Source organism: Electrophorus electricus, chromosome 22 (assembly GCF_041902795.1).
Source record: "Electrophorus electricus isolate QZ-2024a chromosome 22, ASM4190279v1, whole genome shotgun sequence".
Classification (NCBI taxonomy): domain Eukaryota; kingdom Metazoa; phylum Chordata; class Actinopteri; order Gymnotiformes; family Gymnotidae; genus Electrophorus; species Electrophorus electricus.
The window spans coordinates 6,512,392-6,535,564 of NC_137518.1; the positions used below are offsets into that span (position 1 = coordinate 6,512,392).

Here is a 23,173-nt window from a genome sequence, read left to right on the forward strand (position 1 = left end):
CCTAGTTTACACTAAGGTAAATATTTTTTACACTGGATTAGTTTCCCTTGTTTTGAAGTTCTGTACTTTATGCATATATTATATGAACATCTCATGGACTAGTAAACCTGTCAACATCTACTTATACTATAAAGCAAAGTGTTTGCTTTTGTGAGTGTTTTAGGCATAATCTTACTTATAACACAGGTGGAACAAAGAGATATTGGTAACAATATTGGTAGCACTGTGAAAAGGTAAGGATAGCTATTGAGGTATCCTTAGAAACTATGTTAGCGATGAAATAGCAGGGGTGGTTGCAACTCAGGAGAACGATTGTTGTGCTAGAAAGGAAATTTGCTGCCTCATTCATTTGGTAGGTAGACCGGAGGAGCATTTAATGACGGAAGGTTCAGAGTGGTATCAACTCTAGTAAAAGCATTCAAGTCATTGTTAAAGATTAATGAATGGACAAGTGTCTGCACTCTTACCTCCTCCATTCTTGTAACAAAGATATGGAAACCTCCAAACGTTGCCAAGACCGATAATCTCTCCAGCGACTGACAGCACAAACTCAATCTTATTGTTCCACTGTCCCCTTTCGTTCACCACTTTTTTGTCGTTGCTGCGTACAAGGTTGGTATTCGAAGCTTCAGCGTCCATTGTATCGTCTGGTTTTCCATTTATAATCGGAATAGTCTTTTCGGCTGTCATGACGTCCTAACAGCCTGAAACAAATCGATTAGACCTTTCGTTGAGCTGCATGCCTATACTGGAAGCAAATTAATCTTACTTCGAATTTCTTGAGCTGGTTGTATAAACGCATTACTAGTTGGATTAAACGAAAAAAGTGCAGCAGCGCGCATACTGCACAGAGAGCCTCAAGATAAACGAAGTCTGAGGTGCCACCAACAACCGAGCGCGAGACAAAAGTAAAGCGCCTCAAGCTGCAAATTCAATTAAACAGGGTGTGACATAACACTTACAGCCAGAAGACCGCCAGACTCACCTCTGATAAAACCAAGATTCACGGGTACTCCCCATACCAGATGAAAGCTGAACTGGACAAGATGAAGAGTCATTACTCACCAGTATAGGTTGTGCAGTAATGCCTCCTTGGCTCACGAGATGATCACCTGCTATTGATCTTACGCGACAAGGGTAGGTTAAATTGTATCCCGTTTGTAAAAATGAGAAAAAAGAAGAAAAGTCTAGATCCGTTCTGAATGAAAGAATGGTGATCAGATTCGTTATATGAAGCAGTCTTCGGTGTGATTCTGCTAGTTACCAGACGATGGATAACTTGCTACTGCTGTGCTTCAGACTCAGCGATTTGATCTCAAACGCCTCTCACTGGAAAAGAGCCATGTGGTAACTACACTTGCGTCCTCTGTAATTTACCTCACACTTAAGCTCAGCTAGACCCATCACGCTAGAGGTGGATGCTGCCTCAGTGCTGTGTAAGTAGGGTTTTGTTTAAGCATTTAACCTTTAGCTATGGCATTGGGTTAAAATTTGAGACAGTGTCAACAAGATGTTTTTCCAGTCGAACATTAGCGCAAATTGCCCCCCTTATGTTTATTGAAAATGTAATGTCTCTAAACCATACATGCACATACATTTGGTCAGAATAAATCTAGTCTTTTCAATTTTAAATCCTTTAAAAATGCAATTTAGTTGCAGACAAGGCTGAATATTGAGAAAACCATTGCCTAGTTTTGCAATCCTTTGTACCAAAACCCAAATTTGATCACTCAAAAATATTTTTGCTTATCCCCAAAAGACACATGAATAAAATTTTATAACAACTTCATATCTATATTTTATTGAACCTTGTGTTTTCATGATTTGTTGTTTTCTTTTTAAATGTGTCCTGGAATTTGACTAGACATGTAGAATTTATTTTTATGTAAAATATTCCATATGTATATTGAAATAAATGTATGAAACTAATAAGGACTAAACTCTGACTGTATATACAAAGACTCTGTTTCTAATCTATCAGAAGTTACATATGGATTAATACATACAACACATTTCATTAATCTCCACAGCCTTTTACATCATTCTGAAACACACTGGTAACTTTGGATAACAGCTTCAAACAGCTAGTCAACAAATGTTTCTTGCATACAGCTTAATGAGTCTCATGGATTAGTTCACACTTGATTGCTTCTCTCAGCAGGAAGACTTGCGTGGATGGCAGGAAACCCCTAGCTCCCCCAGTGTTCCATGTGCCATGGAAAAGGGTGACCTACTCACTATGCACTGCTCAATTAAGGGTCAGTTGTCATTTTAACTTGAAAGAAGTAGGACACTGCATAGAGAGTGGCCACCAAAGATGCTGACAAATACTTTGTGCTCTTTTGAGTCTAACCATGTTGATGTCTGCCTTAATGTCACCTAATATGAGTCTGCATTTGAGTTTTTGTATATGAATCAATACAGCTAATGTGAACATAAGAGTATTTGCCAGCAAATTGATATGATATCATTTAAACCTAAAGTGCTAACAGCTCAAGCCTATATAATTACTATATAATTGTGCAGTCATAAAAGTAGATAATAGACTATATACATGGAAATAGACTCTTTGTTTTTAAGATTCTATTGCTAAACTAAGCTGTGTATATTCTTAGCCTATTCTTAGCCCTTTACCAAGATGAATGCTACACACGCACAAACACACAAAAAGGTAAAAGGGCTTTCCTTTGTTGTTTGACCAATGTGTGATAGTACTTAGGGGCTTAACACTACCATTGCAGAGAGATGTGAGTCAAGTCAGGATGGAGAGGTTGCTAGGATACAAGCTTTTTTTTTTCCTTGAATGCTGTTCTGCTACTGCAAAGGGTAAATAGATGTGCTCTCACTTGCCTTTGCTTTTGTGTGTTGACCAGAATGGGCAGATACATTAATCTTCAATAAAATCCCAAATAGTAATTTCTCATATGCACAATGTAAAGGTGGCAAGTAGTCAATGTTATAAGATAGTCATAAAATCTAAATAACAATATTCATGTTTTCATGTATACATATTGCAAGCACTTATGCACACGTGTGCACATGCATATGCACAGACATACACATGCACACACACACACACACACACACACACACACACACACACACACACACACACACACACACACACACACACACACACACAAAATACATACTACATATTTGTCACCTACTGGAGGTGCTGTTTGCATTCACTGCCCCTACCCAGCTCCAGACATGCATTTCAAGCTCCCCAGTGGGAGGCACTGTCCCACTCCTAACATCAGAGCCCAAAACAATCTGTATACAACAAAAGAACAGAAAACATCTTGTGCTTAAATCCTGGACTTCGGATCTCTCACCAGCACTCTGCCTGTTCAGGTTTAGAGTCAGATTTGTTAGCTTGATTACTAGCTTGGCTTTCAGTGGAACTGACCCCATGAGCCATTATAATGCCTTACAACAGGAAGTCTCCCAAATCCTCGCCAGCTGCCTTCACATAAATGCCCCACATGCCACTGTTTTACGCATTTAGCTACCAGATCAAACAAGCTTAATAACACTGAGTAGCACTCAGTAACACTGCTCAAATTTCAAAGAAGAAATTGGTTTTAGGTTTTATTTTGCGGCATATCTTAACATAGGTACTTGTCATGTGAAACAGTGGTTCAATATATACCAAATGCTGTATTGCAGAAGAAGACTAAATAATATTTTTTGACATTACACATGAAATTAAAGTTTTCTGAAACACAGAGTATACCTATATGTAATAAATCCTTTTTATTACATTCTCTGATAAAGTCTCAATTGGCTACATGAAGGCTCTCTATAAATGCTGCTGAGATACCCATAGACAACAAATTAGAAAACCCATCATCTCGACAAAACTCCTCTGGAGGGTATAATTCAGGTTAAATATGTTTGACTTCTTCCTCTACTTTGAAACTTCACCACTCAATTGGATGGGGAGAAAGCACACATACATGCTTGTGGATGGTGACATATGAAAGGTGGCCCCTTGCTAAGTATTCAAAATAGCCCTTTTAAAGGCTTTAGAAAGCCACAATGATAGAAACAAAATGAAACAATACAACCCCTATGTTTATTTGGCAATCTCATCTTCAAGGGGGAGGATAATTACCCCATGTGTCCATTTATTCTAACAAACAATGTGTGGGGAAATTAAGACAAAAGGATGGTGTGGGAAGTAAGGGCACAGACTGAAGAGGTATGAGCAGGAGAGAGAGAGAGAGAGAGAGAGAGAGAGAGAGAGAGAGAGAGAGAGAAAGATTAAAATTAAAAATCAGTTAAAGGTGGGTAAGAGGGTGTCAATATAACTTGCATGAATAACTTAATGTTCTTCAACCACTGGCTTTTGACATTGATGTTTTGAATTAGAAAGTGTAGGATGTTCTGTAGTATTTATTTAGGTTGATTTAATGGGTTAACATTGTAATTTCTTAATATTTTTATTTGCATGTCTTTGTTTTTATGTCTTTATTGGCTAAAAGGCATATGAAACGCATGGCAGCAGTAATCCAAAATACATCAGTAAATTTTAATGTTTAAATTACTTTCAAGGAACGTTCACCAGCCTAATATATTTTTGAGGTGAGGTTATCAAACTCTGTGCCTTTCTGTATTATTGATGAACTGTAGTATAAATGCAAAATTTAATTGGTCACCAGATAAATAAGATCTTCTTCAGATTAACTACCTTTGGCCTAAGTGAAAAAACAGTGTGTTTAAATTACAGCTATCTATAATTATTTGCAGGAACCTTTTAATTACGACACTTTAAGTATTTTATCATTCATTTGTTATGGTGTAATAAATTCAGTATCTACAATATTAATAAGAATCTAAACATAATTACAATATAGTGGAAATTGTAATATCAAAACATACTGAATATAACTGTTAAGTATTAAATATATACACAAATGCTTCCATGTAAATCTAACAGTTTGCTCCACAATTAATTGTTTCAAATCCAAAAGATTCTCAGATGTGTTAAGCAAATAGTCATGCCTGAAATTGCTTTGAATTTTTCTCTCTCCCATAGTACTGGACTAGTAACTAAACAGCAATTTGTGAGCACAGTTTTTCAATTAAGAGTTAGAAGATACAACGCTAAAAAACAAAATGTTTATATCATAATCCCATAAAGCACCCTATTCTTAATGGAATACACGGGCCTTCTAAGTGCTGTCCCAGCATGCCTTCATATCACCTGATCATAGCAGAAAGTAAGCAAATACAGCAAAGGGAGGAAAAAGCATCTTATTTTAATGCATCTCAACCAAAAAAGCACATCAACATGAATTTACCATATCAACACAAACAGCCTACAAGATGTCATATGCCTGAAAAAGCATGAATTTAAGAACCACATAAGATTACCTGCACTGCTAGCACCATAATTCATGACCACTAGCAATCCTCCTGTGTGATGAACTTGAATATGCTACCTTCATTCTCCCATGCTGTCTCAGAGGTCCCATGCATAGAAGTGGTAGTGTGAAATACTGCAGGAATCACCTGCTTTCACCTGTTGACCTATTCATTTGTGCTGGGTCCTAGTGCCCTACCCGTAGCACATCCACTCGTGTTTCTTCCATGATTCCTTGGTTTGTTTTAAGGTTGTACTGCACCTTTCAAGTGCAGAGATTTTCCTCTTGTAAATATAATTTCAGGAACATAGGACTGTGTAATAGGTTGAGGGACTGGAGTTTGTAATTACATCTGAAATATTTAAAATGTATTTTTTTATAAACTAATATAATTTTAGCATCTAAATTTATATGAAGGTGCATTCCAAGGAAAAATTCCCTGGGCAAAATTAAGGAAGAAATCTTGGTAGGACCAAAACTCAAGAAGAGACCCATCCTCCATTGGGCAGCCCAGCTAGTAACCAGTCTGTGCTTTGTTACATTATGTTTAATCCAAGTAGCCACTTAAATGTAGATGTTGGAGCCTCGGGTTCTCTAGTGGGTCTAGGGTGGACGGGCTGTTTCTTACATAGCAGCATTAGATCATCTACTGTCAAGTCTACACTCAGTCTACACTTTTGTGTTGTTTACAATATGTCATGCAAAAAACTGATTCCTGAATACAACCATTGTCTTGTTAAGCATGGATTAGGAAACAGCTACAAACTTAACCTTGGTGCCGTGGAATGTGATCAAGAAAAAACATGCTGATTTATGGCAACTGTTTCTCTTCTAGGTCACTTTGGGAGCTTCCATCTTCTCCTGCAGGCTCAATGCAGGCTCTCTGCAGTCTGACTCTCTATTAGGAATGAGGTATTGCCAAATGTGTACTTTAATGCCCCTCACGGATTCATGGGACTAGGGATGCAAGATGTATTGCCACTGAGACCATAACAATTAGCTCAATTGTTTTTATGGCAATCAGAAGCCTGTCTCTTAGCTGTCGCCTAGATGTTACTAATATACTAATATTATCTCAGTGTAGTGTGTGTGTGTTTGTGTGTGTGATTCCTGTGACTGCATGCCAAAAGTATTGTAAAGTTGTAATGCCCCAAGTGCTGCAGGGCGAGGATTCGGACACACAGGCTCTCTTGACGAAAACAGACATTTATTATACACACACGAAGGACAAACCTATCGGCACTCACAGAAAACCAGGTAGGTGAAAACAGACAACAGGTTACAAACATAGCACACGATACTATCAAGAACATGAACATATTGTCGAAAATGAACAAAGGCCGACAACCCCGTACTCTTCTGCAACAGTTTAAATACATGCAGACATTAGACACGGAAGACGGTGCAGGTGTGGTCGCACCATGTGACCAGTGGGACTGGGAGCTGTCTGTGACAAAAGTAAGTATTCTGCTAGGGGTAGAATATACTGTGACTGAGATACACACACACACATGTATATATATATATATATATATATATATATATATATATATATAAATATATATAAATATATATATATATATATATATATATATATATATATATATATATATATATATATACACACACACACACACACACACACACACACACACACACACACACACACACTGCAGCAAAAGATTTTAAACAATGAAGGTCAGAGATTAAAGGTATTAAACACTGAAGTCCAAATTGTATCCTAAAAAATACTCAAGCACTTAACAAGGAAAGCTAGAATATGATGCTGGAGAATGAAATGTCCCCAGGTGATTCTAATAAACGTGCTTTATCGATTTCAAATTATAGGACCTTTTGGTCGAGCAGAGGTTTTGGGACAAGTATATTTAGACTTAGACTTATATGGAACAGTATTAAGGATAACGTATGTCAATGTAGACAACAAAGCACTCTAATAGGTTGTTCTGGACCAAATTCAGTTAATTTAAATGTTTTAAAAGTTATTTATGCCAGCATTCTCTAGTTCTTTGTACTGAAGTTCATATTTTCATATTAAGTTCATAAGTTCATATTTTAAACATCTTATGATCAGTGCAGTGTGTCATTAAGATGCAGCTATAGGATTCTCTGAGGTATGGAAGCTGCAGCCGTGACCCTGAATGAAAATCTATCACCCATTATTTTTACTTTTTGCGTGTGCATTGTTGCATGACTTATTTTCCATGATCACCTGCCGATATGTGTGCCTCATGTCATCTGGCTGGATGATTTCTTGGAAGCTTTGCAATGAGATTTTCTATTTATGGAACAGGACACTGTTCTGCTTCTTTCTTTGGCAGAGAATCAAACAGTGTTTTATTAGTGATTTTTTAAAATTGCATTGTATAAACCTAAACCTCCATTGGATTAGATCTGTCAAAACTGATTTATATTTGTTAACCAATGCTCTTCCAAAATTTAAATCAGTACCAATAATTATAATACAATGGCCCATGTTATAGAAATAGGAATCTCTGTTAAAGAATGGGGTAGGAATTTTCAACAAAAATATATTAACTACAACAAAAACAGCTTATTTTAGTCAAAGAATCATCCCATACCCTAGTGCTGGAATCTCATACTGTGTTGTCTTTGTTAGACATTTTTCCCAGATGCAATCACACTCCTATGAGGAAAGAATAGATAAGTATATGGATGGATGCATAGATAGAAGAAAAAAGACATGGAAAGGCAGGAAATGGAGTATGTCCATTCCACTGCGCACAGTCTGGGGCGAGCGAGAGGAACAGCTTGAGCCCAGCAGGTGACCGGCAAGTCAGCTGTCAAGCTGCATCCTCCATGAGGTTGAGGTTACTCCTGTAGAATTGTCACTTAATTACCCCCACTGAGGGAGACTAATCATTACTGTTTTATGATGGGAGCAATACATGCTAATGTGAGAGGTTTGCATCTTACTTCATGACTGGCAGTGTCTGCCACAAGATGGCCTGTGTTAAGTCACTGGAGCTCTCCTCCCAAGTCCTTTAGAGGTAGTTTGGAAATGATAAAAATGTTCAGACTCATTCTCAGGTGAAGGTGTTGTGGGGTGGTCACGTGCACTATGAAATGGCATCAAAAAATTGGTGTTTTTATACTTCTTGTGCAACTGTCAGCTTCACAGACTGATAAGTAAATGACTCATCTCTTTTTATTTAGGCATAAATGCTAAATCATGTGGGGAAAATGTGTCACTTATTAGCTTTGTATTGGAAGTGGGCCAGACTTAACCTAACACTTCATGCCAACAGCAATGTTTATGTGATCATTTATGCCACACAGCTGACCAAACAATTCACTGTGACTAAATCACAGCTTACTTTTCACATTTCTCATGGCAACATTCAGAATTATCATTACAACTAATTTTGTTGTGATTACTGTTCCTCAACTGTGGAACTCTGTGCTGACTTAAGGAAGTGGTTTGCAACTTCTTGCCAGGCTAGTCTGCTTTGGGTTTAGAGCAAAAGCGAGTTCATGGCATGGGTTTCAAAGGTTATGCTAAAACCACAACCAGGAGCAACTACAATGAAAACAGTGAACAAGCCTGGACAATGGAAGCTTTTCCTCAACTGGGACTAAATCTTTTTTTCACCCTCTCTTTTTCTTGTGGTTGTGGTGGTGTTGGTGGTTCATAGGAGGGGGGGGTTGTTGGGCCACTCTCTTCGTTTCCCATGTCATTCCCACAAATGGGCTTCCCTAACAGGAACCATAAGGTACGCTGATCTCATTAGAACAATTACCAAAGGCCTGCATTTTCCAGTCCAGCCTTTAAAGACCCCAAGGCAATGTAATTTCAAAATCAATCCGCTTCCAAAAAGCACTAGTGTTGGCACTTTCTAAAGGACTGTCAATTACCTCTACCTCCACTGGGCAAAGGGAAAGCAGCATGATTCAAGCAAGCCTCAATAAAGGCCCATTCTTCGGCGAAATGAGCCTGCGCATGGACTTGAATTCATCCTGCATTAATCTCAGCCCGCCTGTGGGAGCCCACTAAATATTCATCGGCTGTGCCAGACCCAACACTGCATGCAAATGGAGCATTCCTGACGTGGAGAAGCTTTATCTGTTTGAGCTTGTCGGCATTCTTCAATTTTTAACCACTGCAAAATATGGCAGGAAACCCTATGAGGTTTGATACCGCACTGCCCCACCCTACCCTTATTTCTATAAGACTAGACATAGTTAGCAGAGCCATCCTGAGATCTCCAGTGACTAAAAGCTGTTTAACTAAGCGACAAGCAGCACAGCATGACAAGAAGGCTAATATCCCTCTCGTTACCCTAATTCCCTACATAGAGACAATAGCTTTGTTAACAGTCTGGATTATATGTAGTTGGCTAATTTTCACTGAATAAAAATCATGGACAAAAGCTATCTAGAAGCTATCTTCTTGCCAGGAGAACTTTCCCACAACTTACAAATGTTTTCCCCCTATGCAAGGTTTGAGGAGTTAAAAAGCATCAGTATGTTTATACATTTGATGCAAAGCCAATACTCCTCACAGTGACCCCAGGAAGTCTCAACACATTGAATAAAGTGTCCATAAGCAGTGACATTTTTACCTTGTATGATTAATTACATTCCATGGCAACTGTCACTGCATATGCTGTGTCATGCTGGAGCAATGCAATGTATGAACATGAGTACAATTTGTCACTAATGGAGAGAAAGAATCAATCAGTGTGTTGTTGTTCAAACTGAACTGGATCAAAAGCGTTTGGGCTTCCCAATCTCATTCTGATGCAGAGCATATCTTTTCTTGCAAGCAGGAGGCCCAGGCAGTCTTAATTGTTGGCTAAATATTTGCACTCCCATCACTGAATTCTATTTTCTGTCTCTCTCTCTCTCTTTATTTCAAAATGAACTTGTTATATAGTAGCATAACAAATGCAATTAGAAATGCAAACTATAATTAATGTTTATTATACATGCTGATATTTTATGATTATATATATATTTGGGTGTGATTTAGGGCTTGGGGTAGTTCTATTCCTTACATTTGAAATATTTTTATCGTCACAAGAAAATTTGATTGCATCTTATTTTCCATATACCCTGCTATGCCATCTATCATCAGTACTGATTAGACACAAAGTCTCACCTACAGAGGATTTGGATTACAGAGAATCAAACCAATGTATTTTAACTATGACTGACAGATATATTATTATATTGTACACTGAAGATTAAGAGATCATGAATGTAACCCTGTCGCTTGCTCAGTATGTGTTAAATACATACTGACATAGGAACCTTACCTTGCCTGTGGGATCCAAGTAAGCAGAATAGAAGACAACCATGTGCCTTATTCCTGGGAGATCAGCATCAATTGTGCTGAATATTTTCTACTGTCTGGCATGATGCATTTGGACAAAACAATTACCCAATGAGCATATGCCACTGTTGTTTTTTATAAAAAGCAAAAAGGGATGGGAGGAAAATGCTGTACAAATTAAAACATCGTACACATACCCTTTTTTTTTTTTTTAGCACACTCTCAGGAAAAAGAAATGCAGAAACCGCTGCTTTACTACATCAGTACTGAGAGAATAAGAACACAACCATTTCCGTATTTCATTCTGCTAATGTTTGATCAAGAAGCAGAGAATAGTGTGTGTACAGGTACCTCCAGAGATAGTTCTATTGATAGGCCGCTGAAAGATTTGCCTTAACAGTTTTCAGCATTTACATTTCTGACTCCACACCACCCTCTGGTGTTGCATTTGGAGAATAGCTTCTTGACAAAAATTTTTCTTTATCTCTTCACAAAAGGTTTCATGCAGAGGTATTTAAATCACAGTCCTCAAGTCCTCAACCAGCTACTTTAAAGGTTGGTCTATGTAATATTGATTCTCCATGACACCAGTTCATAGCTGTCAAACATAATTACGCATCACTTACAGTTTATATTCAGGTGTGAGAGGTGGTGTTCCAGGAAAGCAGATTAACTGCACCAGGATATTTGACAGCTAGCCAACCAGGGCCACCCAATTTTCTCCTGGAGATCTATCTTTCTGTGATGCTTGGCTCCCAGACCTATGACACTGATCAGAACTGGTCCAGCACTCGCCTCCCATGTTGGTCAATGCCTTTAGAAAATGTATTGCTTTGTTTGCTCAGACATCTTAGATTAGGGATGAAACTAAATTCTGCAAGAAGGTGCTATAGATCTCCAAGAACAGATAGTGACCAGTGCAAGTGACCAGTGCAATTGTACATGAAACACAGTCTTTTCATTTTAGACTAATAATTTCACTTTTGGACATGTTCTTATCCATTTAAGTGCTAGCTTTTGTCAGTATATCAAACATCCAGTATCATCCAGTATCAGTTACAGTTTTCACAACATACAGAAAATATTATATGAAATATAAATGGAATATAAATGTCCGATGCATGTGATTGCCGTATTAATTAAACCAACAATGTCATTTGAACTTCATAGTTTCTGCTTTAAAGACATTTTGGAATATGGTGCTTTTATTTGCATTTATCTGAAAAAAAAAAAAAGAATTCACATGAATCATAAGGTTATCATCATATACAAATAGAAATGATGACTAAATCTTCTGCAGAGCTAACTTTAACTATTACTTTTAATGCGCACATCTAGTTCATACAATTTCCCATGAATTTCTGTTTAGTGCATATCCTAACCAATGCGCACACAAAATAAATGACAGGCAGGGGGATTCTTGATTGGCCACTACATCCAGATCTTGGCCAGTACATGTTTAGTTCCTGATTATCGAGCACAGCGAATATTTCCTTTCCAGAGCAAGTATTTTAGTGATAGCTATCAGGATGGAAAAACGTTCTTTAAGCTACATTACCAAATCGTGAAATATATTAACTGAATGCCAGCAATACAAATGGTTATTTAAAGTTTATATCCTGAGACCACAAAAACAAATGGGAAAAAAAAACCTAAGAAAATAATCTGCCCATCAACCTTGAAATGATTTATATAGAGCTGTTGCTTCTTCAGACCAGACCTTTCTGACCATACATAATAGCACAATATATATGTCAACGTGTATATGTGCATTTTTCCTAAAAAGTTATGTGACTTTTTATTTCTCAAACATTGATAAATATAAAATGTTGAGCTGTAAATGAAGCCAAAATCAAAAGTTCTTTTTATTACAGTCATGGTAAGCAAACTCCAGTTGATTTTCTTAATTCTTATAGTGGTTCATGAGGTTCCACTATATCCCAGTGCAACTCAGTGCAACGCATACATATGGAGGAAAACAAGACTCCACACCGTTGATTAGACATAACTCTTGTTCATGCTGCTCTGTGAATTTATTAAGTGCTGGTTTTTTTTTTCTTTTCTTGTCTTTTTTCTTTTTTTTTTTTCTCTTTTTTTTTTACTTGCGCTCCTGTCTGGAGTTGGGTTACGGACAAGTGAAGCGGCAAGAGTCACAGTTCATAACTTTTTTTCAGGCTAGAAAATCATTTACATCACATCATGTACTGACTTTTGGAGACCACAGACATTCCAGAAACACACTCTAGAGTAGGTGGATGACAATCAGAAAGCATGACTTTTTGCATAGTATTAAATGAACAAAGACATTGAATTCTTTATTTACAATTATTGTATAGATTTAAAAAAAATCATAAAACAAGATGGATGAACATTTATCATTTACCCATAAATTGCTAGAGTGCCAAAGTACCAGTGGCGTATATCTTCTTGTTCCACAAAACGCATGCTGCTAAGTACAGTACATTGAAGCTGATGTATTGCAAGAAATATTATTATTCATAATTATTAGACTGCTTGAATGTCTGCATTTAGGTTGACCGATACATGTTTTTAACTGTATCCACGTATTGGCCCAGCAACACCAGGCACTGTGCAGTTGACTTGACCTGCTGATATTTGGGAAAACGTTCTAATCAAACAAGGCCAGTTGCACTGCAGAAGTATTGTAGAGGCCGTGTCCATGAAAAATATTTGGAGTTGCATCTTCACTACAGTCCTCCCTGTGTACAAACTACTCACCACTCACTCACCACTTAAAACGTCACAGATGAAGCATTTTGTTGTAAAACTGTTCTGCAGGAAAATTGTTGGCAGATGTTGCTTTGAAATGAGTTAAAAGTGAAAAGAGCAAAATGTGAGCAGGAATAACAGGATTTACCGTAGGGGACTGATGATTTTCTGACGTAGAACGTTTTCGCATGCCTGAGATAAACAGTTAAAGCTTGTGCACCATCTCAAGATGAGCAAGTGAACTGACAAAACACAAAAATCAGGACCATGGACTGACAAAGGAAAGTGAGATCAACTTGCATATTAAGCATAAGATATCATGCTTCCCCCATGGTTCCAATTTTTAGGAAATATGATAATAATATGATAGATTTTCAGGGATCTTGGTTATATTGGTTCCATTTTAAGTGTGCCTTCTGAAATGACCATCAGTTTGTCCTCTCTATAGCACAATAAATAGTTAACAACTAGTGAATACTGTTGAGATGCTAGAGTATATTTACTGACCGCAGGAAGACAAGCTTGATTTTAACACACAGAAGCACATCTAAAGTTACACCACAGAAATTCATTCATATCTGGATAGTGCAGAAAATGATCATATATGTAATTTTTCTTTTTAGAAAAAGATTCAAAAGCATCATTCCATTTTGTATTGGTTTTTTTTTGTTTGTTTTTTGTTACGTTTTCAGTTGTTCAAAGTGTTGACAGCTCAGGAGCTGGTTTCTTTCTTTAAAAGAAATAAATCTAGAAATGAAAACTTTCAGAAAAGAAGATTCAACACAATATATCACAAGATTTTCAACACAACTTTGATTTCCATACAGCTGAGCCAAATATAACTTAATTTACATGTTTTCAAACATAAAATGCATTGCAGCCTTTGATGGTCACACAGAATCGTAAAATATATTTTTTCTTTCTTGTTTAAATAAGCAGTGATCCTAAAGAAGATATTTAAATCCAACCTGAAATGTATGCTCATATTCGAGACTGACCAAAAGTTCATGTCAAGCATTGAATTAAAAAATTAAAGGAGCAAGTATAGAATTAAACCCTTCATCTTAAGAACTGAGTTTGGAAAAAAATGGGAGCCGTTCAGACTTCATCCCAACAATCATATAATACTAAGATGCCACATTAATAATATAATCCCACATTAATTATATTTTGGTATCTTTTGTAATCCTCTAAAAATATCTACATTATTTGACAAAATAGCAGGCAAGTCCAGCACAGTTTGTAATAAAACACCTACAGTCCAATATTACAGGAGTACTCAACAGCTTGAGTTTTTCCAACTACGTCTGCTGTATGGTTTTGAACCCTACAAAGAAACCAGGACGTATCTATGGGTTTTGTAAACAAATTACATTCTCTTTAGGACATAAATAAGTTAAAGTAGTTAGAGTTGTTGAAGCAGAAAACAAGGCAACATGCCAACAAAGATAAACTCTGTATATATTTATATATTTATGTATATTATATATAGTATTTTTAATAAATGCTATTTTCCATAGGTTCCTCTTTTCCACCAGGTGCAAATCTACTGTGCAAGTTGAGCCCTGCAACCTTCATACACTTTATTCATTAACCAAATAAATCTATACAGTTAGGTACATGCCACACACATTACTCAAAGATCAGTGAATCAGATAAGCTGTCTTAAAATATCAGTCCACGGCACTTCCCACCAAATCAAATCATAGAATCCAAATAAAATTATTTCAAAATAAAAACTCGGGTAATGTACATTCATGCAGGAGCAATTATAATATCTGAATTCGATTTAAATAATTCTCATTATAGTCCGTCGTTTTCGGCGGGGGGGCGGGGGGGGGAGTGGGGTGTTTACACTGGATACTGTCTTTCAAGTCAATCCAGAAACATCCTAAATCAGTCTCTTTCTCCTGAACTTATCAGCAGAGGAAAAAAAGGAAAAAAAAAAAAAAAGACGTGGTCCTGACCACGTGTTCAGTCAGCAGCAGACATTCCATTTTCGTGTGTGCTGGCTCCGTCTGGTTTTTAAACGTAACGTCCTGTGTAGTGATTCATTCAATTCGCCCGAAAGATCGGGGCTAGAGGGATGTCTCCAGGCTATGAAGGGGGCTCCCAGGACTGGAGGAAGCAGCAGATTTACTTGTGTCAGTAGTTAGGTTTATACCGCTATCGATGGCATTGTTGTTCTTGTTAGGAGATGAGGGCTGACTATAATTCTTCCTGGCTCTCTCATCATCGATGTCTGTGTCATCTATGAGGGGGATGTGGGGTGTGGAGTCCTCTATTCTAAACTCAGGATGAGTCATGAAATTGTGGATAGAGGTTCTGGAATCCGGTTTCTCCAGGCCTTCGTAGAGAGAGCTACGGAATGCGTTCACAACGCGAATCTGCGGAAGGATGAGATCAAGATCAAAGGAATTGCTACTGCACATTATTGGAAAGCTTAACTCTGAGAAGATAACTGGAAAAGTAAGAGGTCATGGAACCACCGTGCTCAGCCGTGTAGCCCCAGAACCTGGGAGGCATTCACAATTCACTAATCTACCGTGCACCAAAACACTGTGGGCACCACACTTGAAAACAAAGGACTCCAAAGGCTAACTCACTTATTAAAAGAACGGCAAGAAAAAAGGAAAAAGCCACAGAAGAAGAGACACGGGCAGTGTTCTTTTCTTTGAATACCACAGTATACAGTATACAGTAAAATCCAGTATGTTGTATACCTAGAGACAATTCATGTTAATTTCCAAAGGAAAAAAAACACATGCAAGTTGAAAAGTTTTTTTGGAAAGAGGAAAAGATAAGTTTTCAGATCCAGGATGAATTTTGAGGAGAAAAATTAAAAGAGAAAGGGAAGAAAAAAAAAGAAAAGCATCCACCGAGTCAGCTCAAGCAGTGAGTATGCTGAAATGGCAGGGATAACAAGATGGAGGAATGAGTTCTATGCTTTACGAAGCATAGTGTCACAACACGACGATGGCAGACCGAAGCTTAAAAAAAAATTCAGTCAGACAACACGACAAAAACATGCAGCTTGAGACAACACCGTGTGGAGACGTTTCAACTGAACACAGGCATACACAGACTGCAGAATAAGAAAAGACAGAGGTCTGTTCTTTTAACAACTCCATGCGTCTCTGTGTAAACACTCAAGTATAGGCCATAAAGTTCTCATTCGCATTTGCTTTCACCAAGGTTACAAGCATGGCCAACAGACCAAAACTAAAAGTGTGCTGTTAAGTGGAAATGCACAATATTAATATTAGAATTAATGACTCTAAAGAACTGAATGAAACAGCCCTTTAAAAGGTTTGCCTTTCTATTTCCAAAGACAAGATATACATCATCATAAATATTAATCTTCAAAATTGTTTAGAAACCCACTCATTTAACACTGAGTTTTAACAGCAAGTATCATGACTGCAAACCTTGTACTGCGACAACTACATATACTACAATAATATATATTTAGTGATTTAATAATATATATTTAATGATTTAATAAAATATATTTAATGCATATTAATCTGCTAGCTTGCACAAGAAATGCACATTGCATATATTGGTAAATTAAGCCACTTTCCTTTAGTATCAACTTAGACCCAGAAATTGCAAAGGGAAAATCACACTAGCACAGGCAAAAAAAAAAAAAAAAAAAGAAGAAGAAAAATGTTGAGACTGATCTGAATGACATGAGAACAAATATCAGGACGGATCACACTGACGGGAAACTGGCCCTGATGGGACTCAACTGCAGTCTGCACCACGCACAGTGGACTACATGACCGACAGCGTGAAGCCACAAGACAGAATGGGTCACTGTGGGCCTCCTGAGGACCTGGCTCTACACCACACAGACAACATAAAAGACAAGACTATGAGGGGCGTTGCCACTCTCTTCTCGTCTTCATAGCTGTGCAGAAAAGAGTAATACCATAAAACAACCTCCAGTTACACACACAAAAAAAGCTAAATAAATAAACATAGGTGCAACTCAAACAATGCAGCCAAACTTTTTTTGGTAAATAGGTCTGGCTGCAGCTCAGCAAGGTGATACAGTTGGCTTATACTTGAATGTTTACTCAGCCTCGTGAGTTTGGTCGTGGAATATTAGTTTACATCGATATTATTATTATTTTGTTGTTGTTGTTGTTGTTGCGACGGACAGTGGAGAGGGACTCACAACCTGAAATTCACGCCGTGGGATGAATGTTTACTCCTGGGTTCTTAGCATTCTGAGGGAGACAAACACATGGGACACTGAGTTCCTCTGAGAAAGGGGGTAAGCCATTAATAGATATATAGATAAAAGAAGTGCAAGAGCAGAACATCAGAAAATAGCCAGAAGCATAAAATAGGGTCAAAGATGCCCTCTGGTGTTAAGGTGAATGAGTGTACACACTTTTCCAATGCTAAAAAACTTTTTCTGATTCACATGATTAATTACATTTTAGGGTTTCTTTTTAAAAACACTACTGAACCACTATTAAACTTGGCAAAAATTGAAGCCAAGTTAACAAAGCGCACACACACACACACACACACACACACACACACACACACACACACACACACACACACACACACACACACACTCTATCTATCTATCTATCTATCTATCTATCTATCTATCTATCTATCTATCTATCTATCTATCTATCTATATGTAAATCACCTGTTAGTAGTTTGTTGTTGGCTACTGCATATCTCTATAATTCGTTTAGAGATTGTAGATGTGGAGTTCGAGGGATCTGTTCTCAGAGGGCATCTCTGACATGCACACAGAAAGTTCTCACTCACGGCCAGCAGGAACAGCAGCAGTGCTGGTAGGAGAGGAAAGGGCATTGGACAAGGACAAGTGACTAGGACTAGAAACATTGGTTACATCCTGATTCTGGCTGGTGGTGGAGGACTGGCGCCTCAGCGACCCCTGAAAGGAAGTCCCACTCTTGAACGTGTTCACAACCTCGATCTGCAAGAAGGGTAAAGAGAGTACACCACATTTTGGTTGAGAGAAAGCCTGAGGGCACGGCGCTCAGGATTGTACGTGGTAATGACATGGTGGTGGGGGGAGGGGGCAGGCCTGCCTTTCGCGCGAGGAAGCATGACATTGGCTAGAAGCTATGACAGGCTGTTGTCATAAATTTAAAGGGCTTAGTCTCAAAATAGAACTGGAGCGCTGATGCTTTAAATCGAGTTGAAGTCCATTTTCTGCAGGTGGTGTGTTGGTGACAGAGGAATGTCTGTCCAGACGTCTCCGATTGGTGTCCTCTGGAGGTAGACCTCACTGCAGGATTTTATAAAGCACTGCTAACATGGGGGATTCTCAAAAGTACAGCTGCATGCACTGTCCACATCATGCAAATATGTATCACCCTATAGTCCATGCATTTGAGTAATTTGCATGCCAATTTGGATAAAATCTTTTTTATATGCTGGTTTTATATACATTTTCTTTAAAATTATTTAAGATTTAGTTTAGGATTAGATTCAAAGAACAAATTATAAGATTGAGATTAAAAGAAATCCTATATTTTTATCATCAGTCATTCTATTTTAGTGCTTCACGGTGAAAGGACACATCAGAGTCACACAGCTGGTGCTGGTTAACTATGCATTAGTGACAATAGTCTTTGTCTGTCTGTGTGCTATTAGAGTTTAAGCAGCTTTTAATCATTTTAAGGCTTTTTAAAGAGTAGAATATTTGCTTGGCATAACAAGTCCCTAGTTACTTTCTCACTGAAATCAGTGTTTAGTTTACACTGGCTTCCAAAAACATTTTGCTTTTTTTGACAGTTTAAGTCTTTAATGGCTTAGTTCTGGGATGTCTTGCACACCTCTCGATGTAATTTAGCCAATTCTGATCACTTTGCTCATCTCAGGGAGGCCTATGGTTATTTGCTTGCAACTCAGTAGATGTATCTATATTAAAGAATGTCAGGAATCCATATTAAATGTTACTTTTTCAGGCTGGCCTACATGCATTTGGTCTTTCCATTTTTATTTTACTATTTCATGATTTGCAGTAATATTATTTCATTCATGTACTTTAGCTTTTTTAGGTTTTGCACTTAATTAAAAGTTCTTTATAAATAAAGACCATGGAATTACTACTAGCATTGAATTCATTTGCATCCAATTTGCACAATGTGAAGTTAATTAAAACTTCACTCTTACTTTTACTAAAAACAATAGTTCAGTAAAGCATGTAGGCAATGCACTTGTTAAGTCACAACCTCAAGGCAATGTCTTGGCCAACGGCGCTTACCTGAGTCTGGATTCTACTGAGGCCACGGAACCAGAGGATTTGGCCTCGCCTTAGCTCTCGCTCAGCATGGTCAATCTCCTCCTGGTCCTCGTTTAGCTCCTCCTCTGGCATGTCGTCCTTTTGCGACAGCTGACCTGCCGCTTTCAAAAACCTGAGCTTGTTATTTGGGATAGATGAGATCACCTGAAACAGAGTACATGATCACATATTGGGAACATTCAAACCTTCTATCTTAGATTCTCTAGGGGCCTCTATCTAAGATTCTCTAGGGCCCTCAAATGATGCTAATAGGTGCAGGTGGCAAGTTACCTGTCCCCAGACCAGTTCTCCGAGCCCTAGGAACACACACCACATCCATTTTTCCGCATCAAGAGGAGAGCAACTGAATGGTTTCCCTCCAAACTGCACAATCACAATCTAAAACATTGAAATAAATAAAATCAGTCCAAATGACATACTTGGTTAATTTTCACCAGGTGGGTACTAACATGGTTATAAGAGCTCATAACAAATAATCACAGCAGGCAGACCACAATTAAAATCTTCAGTCGCTGAAGTTTGAAGCAAAGTTGTCACCTAGTTTGTTTTGAATTGCACCGCTGAAACAGTATAGAGCAAAGGAAAGTATACGTAAGCTAGTGACGAAATCTTGCAAAGAGAATCACTGTATGGCTGTCGGCGTGGCACACGCCAGTACCTGAATTCCAAACGTCCCCAAAACAATAGAGCAGAAGATGGGATTCCTGTAGATGCCCTCAAAGACGTTCCTTTCGCCATGGATCTTGCGGGCATTGATCTCATTAAACAGCTGCATCATGACGAATGTGTTGAAGATGATAGTGTAGTGCTCGGATGGAGGTGCGTGCAGTGGAGCATTCCTGCCACTGTCTATGTCAAACAAACGTTCACCTACACAAACATCACAGAAAAGACACACAGTCAGTAGCCTACACACAATGACATTCCTTTTTGCATGGTACGATTATTGTGCTCAAAAGGAACATGTATTGTCGTCCAAATTTTTTTTCATTACAAATGATATGACTACAATTAAAATAAAGACTTCTGTACATTTTCCCTACTTTCTAAGAATGACATAAGAACTCAAGAATAAATATACACCAAATGGGTACTGTTGAAATAACTAAATATTTATAATTTTCTATAGGAATCACATACCAACAAACAGTAAAGTGAAAATGATGACGAGCTGATAGACGGCATGGCCCAAAATGTTCTTAGTCATGGTGCTGGAGATGAGTGGCTTATTGCGGCCATAGGGTTTTCGCATGAGCAGCGATTCGGTGGGCGGCTCCGTGGCCAGTGCCAGAGATGCGAAGGTATCCATAATCAGGTTGACCCACAGCATCTGAACAGCTTTCAAGGGTGAATCCTACAAGGGCAATCCACTCGTGAGACAGTGAAGTGGAGTTGTAGCGTTGGATGTTAGCAGTTGCCCACAGGGAATAACTTAGTTCTGGTTTAGTTTTATAAACTGTCCCATCATTTCGTTTAGCCATGATGTCCAAACATTTAGAGAAACTAAAACCATATAACAGCATCTAGGAATGTAGTTCCAAAGCTAAAAGAAATTAACCAATTAATATTTAGATGGTCTTCAGCTCTTACAGATTTATAAAGATTTAGGCTGATTCCATACATAAATTAATTTTTTAGTTCATGGACACACCTGCATTTTCTACCAATGTGTTAGGTCATTCTGAAACCATTTGCTAGAAGAGATACATGCTTCATAATTAAAAAGTCTAAATCAGCAAGGTCAAGATTGGATTAAAAGATGCATTTGTCCATCATCTGAAATCAGTTGGATCAACATAAACAATTTGGTTTGCATTTGCAGTTACCTCTTCTGTTCCTAAATATGAAGGTTCATTTTGTGGTTTGATGCCAAGAAAATACATTATCCTGGAAATCAAGACTACATATTCAAACGCATGATTTAACACTCCTAACTCCTAATCAATATGTGACAACATCTAAACATCATAGAAATTTAGTCACATAAGTGCTTCTTCAAGCAGATAATCTGCTTTCAGGATGAACATCGATTTTTTTTTAGGCCAGTGTTCCTCAAGGAAATTAAAGAAAGTTGTCTTAGAGAACTAGAATTGGGCCACTGGCCTTAATATATTGTGCCTTCTGTACCTAAGGCCATATTAAGAACACAGGTGTACATGTGTTTTATTTGAACTACAGATCTGGTCCAGTTTTAGTGAACACTGGTAGATATGGATATGTTTTAAGACACTGCTAGCACAGCAAGACTAGGTGTGTGATTAGCTACCGATGGGTCTATTAGAGAGATATGACTAACCTGCGTGATGCAGGCCCCGGTGAAGGCCACAATCACGGCTACCACATTGACGGTCAGCTGGAACTGCAGGAACTTGGAGATGCTGTCGTAGACATTGCGGCCCCACATCACAGCTTTCACAATACTGGAGAAGTTGTCATCTGTCAAGATGATATCAGAGGCCTCCTTTGCCACATCTGTGCCAGCAATTCCCTGTCACAGAAGGGCGCCGTTATTTTGCAATGCTACCAAGTCATTTAGGTGCAGATCCTCAAATCCATGAGATTAAAGGATTGTGACATCCGGAACAGAGAAACAGACATTTGGACAAAAGGAACAGGCAATAGATGGAATAAAAAGTACAATGGACTGAAATAATAAAGTGGGGAATTGGGGGCGTGAGGGGGGATGTGGGGAGAGTAAGCAGAATCTGCCAAAAAAAAAGAAAGAAATGGCATAAAACAAAGCCAACAGACATGACAGAGGAAACAATGTGTTTCACCTCAGTGCCATGGATGTTGACACAGTGACTGAGTGTTCCTTTTTGTATGGTTGCTCTTCTCTGTGCCTGTAACGTATTTATGTTTTTCAGAGACTAGCCTGGGGGTTTGCTCTCCCTGAAGACAAGGCTGACAGTGATAGGTCTTTCCATTGCCCATGGAACAGAGAACATACTCTAGCTCCCTTTGGCCCAAGGATCAGATTCGAAGGCGGTGAACTCTGAAGTAAGTGCTGACAAAAGTAATAATTTTCAGAAGATGTGGGACCTTTATTTATGATGTGTTATTTGTTTATGATATTATTTATGAATCACTGATGGAAGGAGAACGTAACAAATACAAAACTGCAAAATTGACCAAAATCAGAACAAAGATGCTAAAGGACCAATATTTACGCTATGTGCATATTTGAGGTGAGCCATTACCCAAAACTCACACTAGGGGGCAATCCTGCGCTTTAAGAAGAAAAAAAAAACTGTAAGCGATGGCGTGATGGTGCGTGTCAGAGTGACGCTAGCTGGGAAATGAGGACAGCCTGAATTTGGGTAGCGCAGGAGGAACAGGTACAGACTTCGAGGGTGGAATTACAACATCACGGCCTCCTTTTCTGCTCTAAGACGAGAAAGCTCAGCATCTGAGACGAGCACGTCTAAAAGGATTCAGAGCTGCAGGGTC

General features: G+C 38.2%; 2 protein-coding genes and 1 long non-coding RNA gene across 18 annotated transcripts in view; 1 reads left to right on the plus strand and 2 right to left on the minus strand.

The window, feature by feature from the left end:
• slc6a11b (solute carrier family 6 member 11b) overlaps nucleotides 1–1,275 on the minus strand; it is a 22,216-nt gene extending 20,941 nt beyond the window's left edge. Inside the window, exons 1-2 of one of the 2 annotated variants that reach the window (XM_027020350.3) lie at nucleotides 1,066–1,275; nucleotides 468–704 (exon numbers count right to left, since the gene is read on the minus strand). In XM_027020350.3, coding sequence (XP_026876151.2) covers nucleotides 468–690 — 223 coding nt within the window. In that variant the 5' untranslated portion in view covers nucleotides 691–704; nucleotides 1,066–1,275. Of the gene's footprint in view, nucleotides 1–467; nucleotides 705–985 lie in introns of both variants that reach the window. The other variant, XM_027020351.3, reaches the window with a different exon arrangement.
• LOC113583800 (uncharacterized) lies at nucleotides 1,222–23,170 on the plus strand. Of its 3 annotated transcripts, none has more exons than XR_014119339.1 (5): nucleotides 1,222–1,347; nucleotides 2,159–2,258; nucleotides 6,208–6,629; nucleotides 6,741–6,830; nucleotides 22,591–23,170. It is a non-coding gene; the product is annotated as an uncharacterized LOC113583800 (long non-coding RNA). The 3 variants fall into 3 exon arrangements; XR_003411339.3 differs by lacking the exon at nucleotides 22,591–23,170 and adding an exon at nucleotides 8,011–10,296; XR_014119338.1 differs by lacking the exon at nucleotides 22,591–23,170 and adding an exon at nucleotides 8,011–10,296 and having other exon boundaries at nucleotides 6,208–6,830.
• atp2b2 (ATPase plasma membrane Ca2+ transporting 2) overlaps nucleotides 12,528–23,173 on the minus strand; it is a 101,396-nt gene continuing 90,750 nt past the window's right edge. For 8 of the 13 annotated variants that reach the window (XM_081705332.1, XM_081705329.1, XM_081705327.1 and 5 more), the window contains 6 exons: nucleotides 22,020–22,211; nucleotides 20,864–21,077; nucleotides 20,382–20,593; nucleotides 19,994–20,101; nucleotides 19,685–19,867; nucleotides 12,528–15,803 (listed from right to left, as the gene is read on the minus strand). In XM_081705332.1, coding sequence (XP_081561458.1) covers nucleotides 15,495–15,803; nucleotides 19,685–19,867; nucleotides 19,994–20,101; nucleotides 20,382–20,593; nucleotides 20,864–21,077; nucleotides 22,020–22,211 — 1,218 coding nt within the window. In that variant the 3' untranslated portion in view covers nucleotides 12,528–15,494. Of the gene's footprint in view, nucleotides 15,804–17,599; nucleotides 17,652–18,216; nucleotides 18,389–19,684; nucleotides 19,868–19,993; nucleotides 20,102–20,381; nucleotides 20,594–20,863; nucleotides 21,078–22,019; nucleotides 22,212–23,173 lie in introns of all 13 variants that reach the window. The other 5 variants (XM_081705334.1, XM_081705333.1, XM_081705330.1 and 2 more) reach the window with 3 other exon arrangements.